We start from the raw sequence: 13073 nt of genomic DNA on the forward strand, positions 1-13073 counted from the left end.
CACAGTTTGCCTGAAGTGTGCATGCCCAAGTGTTTGTTTCTGTGGTTTATTTGCAAGTGACCGGTATCTGTAGAAGCAGCTATTATTAACAATAGGCTATAAAAATGTAGTTACAAGTTTGTTTTTGTTAATTTTGACAGCTTATGGTAGGCATTTACTTACCTTAATCAGGTTAAGTGTCACAGCATAAGCGTTTACCATAGTATGGCACCAGAGGGCTCTTGGAACCATAGCCTCGAAGGTGCAAAGAGAATCATTTGAAAATGAAAGGGATTTGTATGGCTTAATTTGGGTATCAGGCGTTTTTTTTAGTTAATACTGTGAACCATCAAGGAATGTTATCAACTTAATGCAGGAGAATTGAGCTGAATTTTATTAGCCGGGTTTGCTAAAGCAAATTTGACTTTTAGTACAGTAGAACCATTTTTTTCTAATCATATTATTCTGGATTTTTTATTATTGATTTTTTACTAATGTTTCATGAGCTGATGCAATTTTATATATTTTTCTTCTATTGTTTTATCTAATAAAAAGTATTCAATATTATTATTTTTTTTTCTTCAGAGTGCAAATTCACCTGCACCAGTGGCAATTGTTTGTATCTTGGTTCGTTGATTTGTAACCAGTTGAATGATTGTGGGGATAACAGTGATGAAGAAAACTGCCCCCTGGTGACTGAGCATCCACCTCCAGGTATATTTAACTGTAAGTACAAACGTGTATCTAATGCATGTTGTAGCTCCTAGTACATTTAGCAATTTCTTAATTTGTTTTTTCTATGATTTAGAGTTTGTAAGACCTTAAATGTTAAATTATGTGATATTTTGCAGATAAAAACAGGGGGGTAGGTGCAGTGTTACAGTAATCCCTGACAAGGTATATGTGGAGAGAACCAGAGAAGAAATAGTGTAGTATTTAAAACTGTAGTGGTGTTAGGTAAAATTAAAGATGTGCACTCACACTTTCCTGGAGCATCAATACAGTACCAGTGTATGCGCCTGGGCAGAATAATCACCGCCTATGGATCAAGTGCAGAGGTAGTTCTTTGAATTATAGGTGTGGTAGGGGGTATCCTCATAAAAAAAAAACAAAAAAAAAACAATAAAAATCGTATATGGTGAAGTATGTAGAGCTATGAAGCAAGGGTTGGTAAAAACTATAAAATGTACACTTGCGTGTAATGGAGCCGTAAAACCTGACTCCTCTAATAGCGCTTGAAGTGGTATAATCCCCACTCAAGGATACAGGTGTAAATATCCGTGTATATTTGGAGATAAACAAACAGAGCCACAAGAGTGTACACCGTAAAAAGGAGTGTAAGCAGAAATAAATAAGTTAAACCTACTCATATGCTAAAGAGCAAGTTCCAGTTTGCTCAATCCAAAGCGCTTCGGTGGTATGATCCCCCCACCAGGGATATAGCTCCAAACAATCCAACAGCAGCAAAGTTAGGTCCAATTAAAAAAGTACGTTAATATTAAAAAAATAATAAAAGTAATACAATATATAATAAAATAAAATAGTGATAAAAAAGTTATAAACAATTAGACATGTGCAATTCGTTTCGATCTGAATATGAATTCGGACGAATTTCGGGCAATTCGGACATTCTGGTACTTCAGAATGTCCGAATTTCCGAAGTCCTGAAGTTCCGAAGCACAGTATTGCCTAAGTACTAATATACTTACCCAGTGAAAGGAGAAGAATGTTACATTGTATACAATTTTAAATAAAAAGTATACAAACATAGCCAGGATTCAGCTGTAAGCATTTGCAACACTTACAACAATCAAGTCACATACATTCATATAAAATGTAAGTTACTTAGCCTGTCAATGTAATGACAGGAATGAATAAGTAGATAACTCCCTAATTCCCACGGTATTAGGGAGCTATCTACTAAAAGGCTGAAAGACCTAAATTGGTATTTCAGCCAAATTTACTAATACTAAGTGAAGATTACTTAGTATTAGTAAATGTGGCTGAAAGACCAATTTAGGTCTTTCAGCCTTTTAGTAGATAACTCCCTAATACCGTGGGAATTAGGGAGTTATCTACTAAGCGGCTGCAATAGAAGTGCCGAAGTGCCGAAGTGTTGAAGTGCCGAATTGCCGAAGTCTCGAATTGCGAAAGTCCTGGATTTTGGAATGCCGAACTGAACCGAAAATTTTCCCCATGCACATGCCTATAAACAATACACTTAACACGTTTCTCCTTGGATAGGCCTTATCAAAAGTGTTTTTACCAGCCTATCCAAGGAGAAATGCGTTAAGTGTATTGTTTATAACTTTTTTTATCACTATTTTATTTTATTATATATTGTATTACTTTTATTTTTATTTTTTTTATATTAAAGTAATTTTTTACCCCCTAGCACACCTATAAATCAAAGAATTATCTCTGCCCTTGATCCATAGGCGCGGATTATTCCGCCCAGGCGCTACACTGGAGCTGTATTGAAGCTCCAGCAAAGTATGAGTGCATATATTTTATTTTATCTATCACCACTACAGTTTTAAATACTACACTATTATTTCTTCTCTGGTTCTCTCCATATATACCTTGTCAAGGATTACTGAAGCGCTGCACCTACCCCCCTGTTTTTATCCAGTTTTCTGATCGGAAAAGAGAGACTCCGTATTGGTGTTCCAGCTGCTTTTGGACTATTATCACTTTGCTTCCGCGCTGAATTTATTTTTGTGAGATTGCATATTTTGTAAATAGTTTCTCGATCATTGTTTCCCAAACCTATCTCTATGCACCAATAATAATACTGTGAAAGGAGTATCACAGTCCTGTTAGAATTGGGTGAGTGACCTACTTCTTTGGAAATCACCTCTGTACACTGTGTGTAAATCATTTTTTTATTTTTAATACTCCAAAATGTACCATGTTTAAAATAGAAGTGAGAATTGTCAGGAATTTAAAGTCAATGCAAAGTTGAATTCAAATTTAAGGCCAAAGTAGCTGAATTAGAAAAATCTTCAAGCTAGCTATGCTTATAGTTCAGCTACTTAATTCTCAAATTTAAAGCTCATCTTTAGCGAAAAACCTTGTTTGTAATTCCCAAGTGAAATAAGAAATTGGACATAATTGTTAATAGTTACAGGTACATACAATTTAATTTAGGCCTAGAACAACATTTAAAATACAGGGGCTTGAGAATTGAAATCTGAACCTCATACAAGAAGCAAGAATCATATTCCTGGACCAATAAGCATGTGTTTTCTGTAAAATGGTTGCAGTAAAAAAAGCTGAAAGGATTACGTTCATAAGGTTAATCTCTGAAATGTAAAATCAAGAGTAAACATGTTGTGTAAATGTTTTATAGATCCCTAATTTCCAAACCAATCTCTGTACACAAGGTGAAAAAACTCAAACTCCTGTTCTTGAAGAAAGTGACAAAATCTGGACATGCAGAAATATATTTGTCCTTGTTTGGGAATCACATAAGCCCTAAACTGAATATGCTTTTTTTGTGCTTTTTGAATTGTCCTATATTTTAAACCATTTGTAATTATTAAATAAAATAAGACATCTGACAAAATGGTTAATATTTACAGTCCCATTATGCTGACAAAAGTGAATAGCAAATCCCAATTGTAGGACCATTATGTGAAGGTTAAAACTCTGAACCGTTCCCACTAGAAGCAAGAATCATACCTCTAGTCTAATGAGCAAAACAAAGGTGAATTAAAGGCATTTGTGTTTTCTGGTAAACTAAATACAGTAAAGAAGGTTAAAAAGGTAATGGTTTATCAAGTTCAACCATGAAATGTTAAATCAAGGGTAAACATGAGAGTAATGTTTTCTAGATAATTGTTTCCTCAAACAATCCTTGTGTACCAGCAAAGGTTCAAAGGGAATATCGCATGCATGTTTTAGTTGGAATAGAGATACAATCTTGACTTACATGATTGTATGTGGACAGGTTTCAAAAGTAGTTAACTACTTAAAAACACTTTTTTTTCTACCTCTGTCAGCTATCCCTTATTTTGAATCAGTTTGAAAGTGAAATAAGAGACACAAAACACTTGCACTAGATGCAGGCATCATACTCCTAGACCAGTGGTTCCCAACCTTTTTTCACTTGAGTACCCCATTTCCATAAATTTTACCTCTCACATTAGCAAAATGTTGTAATTAATATAGTTGCATTTATTTCAAATTTATACGTTTTTTCTCTGTTCAATCTCCCATTTTTCTCTGCCCTGGGCTCCCCCTGCTTCTCCTCCGCCCCAGACTCACAATCTGTCACACATGCAGACACACAGTTACAAACACTGACACACATATAGATACAGATAGAATAAAACAATGACACATGCATATACATAGACACACACACACACACACACACACTGACACACAGATACATATTTTGACACATATGCAGATACAGTGAAACACAGATACATACACTGACACACATGCAGTTATACAGATACATATCCTGACACACACAGATGCATACACTGTCACACATATAGACAAAGATATCCACACTGACATACATATCCGTACACTGACACACATGCACATACAGGCACTGACACACATATAGGCACTGACACACATGCAGATACATACCCTGACACAGGGTATGTATCTGCATATGTGTCAGTGCCTATATCTGTGTCAGGGTATGTATCTGCATGTGTGTCAGTGCCTTTATCTGACACAGATATAGGCACTGACACACACGTAGATACATACCCTGACACACAAATACAGATACAAACCCTGACAGACATGCAGATACACACACATGGATCCATACACTGACACACTTAAGGATACATAACCTGACACAGATGCATATACTGACAAACATGCAGATACACAGACACATACATACATACCCTGATATACAGACACACGGACAGACACACACACTGACACACAGATACACACACTGACATACAGATAATTACCATGACCAACATAAGGATACATACCCTGACACACATGCAGAGATGCATAGATACATTCACTGACGCAAATACAGACACATACCCTGACACACATACAGATATGTACCCTGACACACATACAGATACAGATCCTGACACACAGACACACTGACATAGAGAAACACACATGCAGATACACACACACACACACACATGCAAATAGACGCACACTGACACAGATACACACATTGACAAACATGCAGATACACAGACACATACATATACACATACACTGACACACTTAAGGATTCATACCCTGACACTAAGATACATACCCTGATATATATGCAGATACAGTGAAACACAGATAAATCAACTGCCACACATGCAGATACAGACACTGACACACACAATGACACACACATGCATACACTGACACACACAGACAAAGATACCCACACTGACATACAGATACGGACACTGATGCACAGATACAGTGAGACACACACGCAGACACTGACACAGATATAGACACTGACATACATGCAGACACAGACATACTGTTACATAACCTGACCCACAGATACATACCCTGACACACATACAGAAACATTCACACATAGATACATACACTGGCACACTTAAGGGTACATACCTTGACACACACCCTGACACACAGATACATACCATGACACACAGATACACACCTGGACACAAATGCAGATACGCAGACGCACAGATACATAAACTGACACAAATTAAGACACACATGCAGATACACAGAGACACACACTGACAAACATGCAGATACACAGACACATACATATACACATACACTGACACACGTAAAGGTTCATACCCTGACACAGACAGATACACACACTGAGACACAGATACACACACTGAGACACAGATACACACACTGAGACACAGATACACACACTGATGCAATTGCAAATACACAGACACATAGAAACATACACTGGCACAATATACACAGATACATACCCTGACACACAGACACTCTGACACAGAGATACACACTCTGACACACATGCAGGTACAAAGAGACACACACTGACAAACATGCAGATACACAGACACATACATATACACACACACTGACACACTTAAGGACTCATACCCTGACACACATACAGATATACACACACACTGACACAGATACACATCCTGACACACGTATACACACCATGACATACATTGACACACAGATACAGACACACAGATACATAAACAGACACACATGCAGACACACAGATACATATCCTAAAACACAGATACACACAGCAGATACAGATACCTAGATATATACCATGACACAAATACAGATACAGATACAAATCCTGACAGACATGCAGATACACACACATGGATACATACACTGACACACTTAAGGATACATAACCTGACACAGATACATATACTGACAAACATACTGACACACAGATACATACACTGATACACATGCAAACACACCAGGGCTTGACAAATTTGATTTTAATCTTGGAGCCAGCTAAAAAAGTTAACTAACAAAGCTTAATTTTCAGCAACAAAAATAGAATTCTTAAAGGGACACTATAGTCACCAGAACCACTGCAGCTTTATATAGAAACAACAGTGTTTACATTGCTGCTTAGTAAAACCTCTAGTGATCATCACTCAAACCACGCTCGGCATACACTGACACATACTGTGACATACTGGCAGACATTTTGTGTTCAGACAGAAATTAAAAGTGTACACTGTAATTTACCATCAGAACAGAGGTGAGTCCATTTTGTAATAGAATGTAAAGACAGACACATTTTTACTTCTCTCTATAACTCTATTCATTCAAGTCTGAGATAAGGAATGCGACTAATGTAAACAAGAAAACCAGATAGACACCAATGACAGATAACACAAAGTAATACATTTTACTTTCTAAAAACTAACGGAATCTTACAAGTTCCACTGTAAGTTAGGGGGAAATTAAGGCTAAATGCAGACACAAGTCTGGGTAAAAGTGAACCAAATGCTTTGAAGATTGACAGCTTATTTGATGTATAGTAGCCATAAAGATAACCCAGATTACGTCAAACGCATCACGAAATTCAGTTATCCCATTATACAAAAAGGTAAATGGACCCCCTGACAAGAATTTCCGTGATATATTTGCCCCATCTACTGACCAAACTCTAGATGATAGTCTATAGGGAAGACACACCCACAGTTCTCCATTGGTTACTATTAACTAGTGACGTACAGGTAATTTCTCCTTTAAAAATTTTCGGACAAAGGAGAGAAGAGACGGATATTCACTCTTGGACTTTCATTCTTAGACATAAACTCAAGACTCACACTTAACATCTAAGATCTGACATCTGGAGAAAACGCTGGACACATCTAATTCTTTATATTATATTTTCCACAACTTCAGAAATCTATTTTTTTTTCTTTTTTTATACAATTCTCCCATCATACTTGCATTCAAAATTCCTGGGACATATCTACACATCTGATAAAAAAATCTACAGCCTAACTGGTAATTATGCTAGTTTTATTTAATTTAATTAATTCATGTTTTAATAATAGCAGGAATATATATCTGGATAAATCTTGGTCAGATTTAAATTATTAGAAATCATAATTAGCTAAGGAATATATGGTTATAAAAATTCCATTCCTGCAGGTGCAATAAAGATAACAATATATTAATGGTAAATGTGCCAAATGTTAGCATACCAAATTTGTATCCAGAGGTATTGAATTGTTCTGAAATTAAGGATAGTGAATCTTAATTAGGAAAGTTAAAATTCTGCAAATGTAAAATCTGGTTAGAATTATTCTTATTGGATGGACATATGAATTCATTCAGTGTGATTTCACGGCCAGCCAAAGTTTTTATTGCTTTATGCTGTGCTGCTGTGAGATGCTGCTCTGTGTTAAGTTGATTTCAAAGTAGTGTCCTGTCGTAAATCTTGTTTGAAAACTGCATACAACTGTTGCAAATAAGTTGCTATTTAGTTGTCTGTAATTGTTAAACCACTGCCATATTGTATAGTTATGTTAGACCTAAATATTCACTGATATTAACATGCATGTTACTTATTCTTATTCTTAATATTATTTTTACAATAAATTATATTTTTAGAATTAATTTGTGATTAATGTGTGAAATAAAATCTTCTAATGGAACTTAATTCAGGATCTAGGAGAATTAAAATAGTGGGTAATTCTCCGCTTTAAATAATTAATCAGGGAAACAGTGCCAAGATATCAATTTTGATATAATAAAAATGATTACATTAATTTTTGATAATGTTTATGAAAACATTATTTTTAATATTTATCACCCCATAAATATCCTCACAATACACGGACACATACAGTGACACAATACACGGAAACATACAGTGATACAATACACGGACACATACAGTGACATACGCGGACACATACAGTGACATACTGTCACATACTGTGACATACACTGACACAGTGACACACAGACATACACTGACACATACAGACTCACAGACATACAGATACACACACACACACACACACACATACACAGATACACAAATCCTACCATTTGGCTGACTGGGTCTGGTGGGAGTTGGCGTCCTGCTGCTCTCCTGGTCAACTCCGCCTGCCGTGCCCCCTCCTCTCCTGTGCAGCGTACTCTGTTTGCGAGATGGGACGAAGTAGTTACAAGCTTTTACTTCCTCCCAGCTCTGGCTGCAGGTAACACAGGGGTCTGGTCGCACTATTAATCCACTGCAGCGCGTGACCGGACCCCTGAAGGCACATGTGTATCGGGTGGCCCAAAGTGCACGGGCCACCCGATCCATTCAGGCAGCGGTTCCCAGCCCGTACTGCCGCCATTACCCAGATTGTTTCACGTACCCCCAGGGGCACTGAATTGTACCCTTTGGGGTACGCGCACCAAGGGTTGGGAACCGCTGTCCTAGACAAATAAGCAAGAAAAAGTTTCTTCATATCATCCTTGAATTGTAAAATCACGAGTAAACCTGTAAGTGATTGTAATTTTATAAAAATGTTTTCTAGATTATTGTTACCCAAACAAATCATTGAGCACTAAAAAGGTGCACGTGGAATATCACAGTTCTGATCTAATATGGCTTATATATAACCTGGCCTTATAGCATCATATGTGGACTGAGTTTTTTCTGTGAAATGAGAAATATTTGAAAGTGTTGGATGAAACAATTTATGAGACATACTAGTTAATTTCTCCTGTTTAATTATGCTGAACAAAGTGTAAAAATGCACAAATTACATTTTCAATACCAGTTGCATGTGATTTAAAGTCTGAAACTTTCACAACGAGCATAGTCCTAGAATAAGCACTACAAATATGAGTTAAGGGATGTTTTTTGGTTACAGTAAAGAAAGCTCAAAATATTTGCTTTATAAACATCTTTTCGTAACACACGTATTGTCTCCTTAAATTATAAATGACATTCCATTGTTGCTTTACGTAATTTGGCAATCCCTTGCCGAGTAGTCTTATTCCATAAGTAAAATATTAAAATATTTTAGTTAACAAAAGAAACAGTTCTATTAAACATCCAGAATTCTGAGGGTTTTTATTGCCCTGCATGTTTGTTCTCTGTCTACTTTCCTACTTGTTAAATTACAAGTTGGTAAGTTGTCTCCTGAAATCGAAATATTTAGTGGCTTTTTTCAGTAAACATTATCTTTTCCGAGAAACGACAGTGTTTACATTATAACCTCGGGATACCTTCACTTGCCACTCCCCAGGCAGCTACTAGAGGTGCTTCCTGGGGCAGTGCTGCACAGACATTCAGTGTCTCCACCCTCTGCAGGGAGACACTAAACTTTCCTCATAGAGATGCACAAATTCAATGCATCTCTATGACAAGAGACCACTAAAGGTGAGGGGAGACCACTGATTGACCAGGGCTGTGTTTGACTTGTGCTGGTTCTGCCCCTGATCTGCCTCCTTGACAATCTAGAGCCAATCCAATGCTTTCCTACAGGAAAGCATTGTAATTGGCTGAGATCACCACTTCTGATGATGTCAGCCAAGGAGGCAGAACAGAGGTTAGAGAAAGCAGTAGTTGACTGAATTCAAAGTAAGATTTTGCTGTATTTAGGGGGAGCTGGGGGCTTTTTAACACTATAGGATCAGGAATACATGTTTGTGTTCCTGCCCTTATAGTGTTCCTTTAGGTATTGTGAGAGAAAATGTGGCATGGTTGTGGGGGGAAGATACATCAGGTCTGCTTTACTAAACAACAGCCGGGGGTTTTTCAATTAAATATCCCAGGGAGAAATGTTAAGTTTACAAGATATATTGTTGGTAGTCTGCAAACAACAGTAAAGGTCCCTGGGGTGGAGCATTTAGAGAGCAGGGTGGGCCAGAGCTCAAATAGCACTATTTGCTAAGTAACAGCCAGACAAGGACTTGCATTTAACTTAAGAGTTCCAGAGAGTTGGACTAATTTAAACTCACCTGTAGCTGGTCAATTAGCATGTAGGCTTTAAAAAGGAGGGATCAACCTGCTGCAGAGTGAGGGAGAAAAAGCCGGCTAGGAGAGCTGAAGGACAGAGCAGTTGTGTTTATTGCAAGCATATTTTGTTATTGAAAATTGGTAAGTGGGAAAGCCACCGAATTACAGATGGTGGTTTCTATGTTTAGTAAGTGCTCAAGCAAGAGCAAAGAATGTTTTATTTATATATTTTTTTATTTAAAACACCTGTTTAATTTTCATCAAATAAATCTGGAAAATTGAGCTGGATGTGACTTTGATTACCCTAGAACAGGGGTTTCCAACCCAGTCCTCAAGTACCCCCTAACAGTCCAGAATTTAGGGATTACCCAGCAGTTGTGTCCAAGGTGTTTTTAGAAAGAAAAATAAAACAATTCAGACACAAAAAGGTAATCATTAAATCATCATTAAATCCTGGACTGGTAGGGGGGTACTTGAGGACTGGGTTGGAAACCACTGCCCTGGAAGGCTGTGGTTACCATAAGATCTGTGACAAAATCCTACCTGGAAAAGAGGTGGTTTGTCACAGTATGTAGGTTAATATGTGGCTTTGAGCCCACACTAGATAATATCCACGTTGACATTGTTATACATATATACATAAAGTGAGTTTAAGTTTTTGCTATATGTTTAATTTCTTTGTTATTCCAGAACATGAATATTTATTAGTGAAACAGTCACCTCAGAGAATAAAGTGACAAGCATATTGAAATACAATGAAATAAGAAAAGTGTGTTTTTCCTCAATAACGCTGCTAGAATATATGCAGTTAAATAAAGCAAGTATTCATTGTTCATTGCTTTCTCTCTAGGAATTGGATGATTGCATTCTTGGAATTGCTCAGTAAATCTACAAAGTATCAATATCCTAAAGTTACTGAGTCACTAATTGTTATCAATTTCTGTCTGTTTAACTGTTAATGATTAGTCTCCCAGGTATAAAATGTATCATGCCAGAAATACTTAAAAATGAAATAAAAAGTGTGTTTGGTATTTGTTTCTGTATATGGTGTTGTGTATGGAAATACTTGATGCTTTTTCATGAACGTTGTGACAGTTGTTACTCCAAAATAATGTTGTGAGCTGTAAATGTGTATCCTCCACTGCTTTCTTAGAAAAGTACTTCCTAGTGGGCCCACTATTTATAGATAAACTCGACTTGATCCTGCTGCCAGACGTTTTACCTCCCTATGTGAAGAGAAACAATCAATACTTGAAGCAGGCAATTTTAGTGTCTAGCTATTGTGATGTGCTTATATTGGCTGTTGCAGGCAAAGTGTTATTCTTTGTGACACTTAAATCTGCATATATGTTTAAATTCATATGTTTACATTTTGATTATAGTGAAAACCGATGATGGTTATGCATTTTGCTTTAATTAGGTTTCTAAAGACTTGTCAATGAATAAAAAAGGAAAAAAAATGGATTTCACCAGGTAAAGCACTAATTTGGAGTTTAGATTTATTCTGTATTAAAAATTAAATGTATGATCTGCTATTCTAAATATTATTCTAAATTTTATATATTTTTTTCACTCCACCATTCCACCTGATATATCACCAAAAGAGCGGTCTCTAGTGGTAGTTGTTTTCCAATAAGTTTAAAATCCAGTTATGTGAGATTTTTTGTCTGGCTCTATGGGACATCAGGGGATATCCCTGTCTAAGACCCTGGTGAATTGCTCCTTCTGTTAAATGTTTGTTTATAGATAACTTTTTTTTAAATATAAACCCAGTATTTAACCCACATTATGAACCACAGCCTCATGGTTTATTTATTTATAAAATAATTTACCAGGAAAGATACATTGAGATTTCTCTTGTTTTCAAATATGTCCTGGGTCCACAAAACATTGCATTGTTACAATAGGATACAATATTACAAAAATACAATATACAAACAGTGTACATATACATACACACATATACATTTAACACATCACATGTAATAAATATATTCAACCATGATAGGTGCCTTCTGTATTGAGGTATATTGCTGTAGATCTCTTACAGGATTTTAGATTGAATGAAGATTTGACTGTGTCCCTGAGGTTATTCCATAATTGCGGTGCTCTGTAGGAAAAGGAGGATCGAGCCACTTTATTTTTGTATTGCTGTATGCTAAACAAAGTACTGGTACTGGATCAGAGGTTATACAAGGTGGGAACTCTCTTACTCTCATTTTTCTAATCATTGCATATGCTAACATAGTTGTTCTACCATTATTTTATCTATTGGAGGGATTTGTCTATTTTGTAATCCAATTGAATTGTTGTGGGTTACCCCCACTTGGAGCCTCTTAGGCACGGGATTTTGGTTCCTCTGTGGTACCTTTTTGTTATTTTCTAATATTTTTATTTAACCCCTTAAGGACGCAGCTTCAGAAGCTGGACATACCCTTAAGGACTCAAGCTATTTTTGCATTTTCTGCTGTTTGTGTTCAACTGCAATTTGCATCGCTCTCATTTATTGAACCAACACATATTATATATCGTTTTTTTAAAGGACAAGATGGGCTTTACTTTGATGTGACTTATACATATATAAAATCTAATTTATTATTAAAAAACATAAAAAAATGAAAAAAAATGAAAAATATATATATTTTTCACAGTTTTG

At 36.3% G+C, this 13073-nt stretch overlaps 2 protein-coding genes across 3 annotated transcripts in view; both read left to right on the plus strand.

Annotated features, from left to right (window-relative positions):
- Positions 1-13073, plus strand: part of LDLRAD4 (low density lipoprotein receptor class A domain containing 4) — a 585185-nt gene that overhangs the window by 266098 nt on the left and 306014 nt on the right. For both annotated transcript variants that reach the window (XM_063451607.1, XM_063451608.1), the window contains one exon: positions 565-705. In XM_063451607.1, the coding sequence (XP_063307677.1) occupies positions 565-705 (141 nt within the window). The remainder of the gene's footprint in view (positions 1-564; positions 706-13073) is intronic.
- RNMT (RNA guanine-7 methyltransferase) overlaps positions 1-13073 on the plus strand; it is a 542662-nt gene that overhangs the window by 95141 nt on the left and 434448 nt on the right. The window lies entirely within an intron of this gene.

This window comes from Pelobates fuscus, chromosome 4 (genome assembly GCF_036172605.1).
Source record: "Pelobates fuscus isolate aPelFus1 chromosome 4, aPelFus1.pri, whole genome shotgun sequence".
NCBI classification, from domain to species: Eukaryota; Metazoa; Chordata; class Amphibia; order Anura; family Pelobatidae; genus Pelobates; species Pelobates fuscus.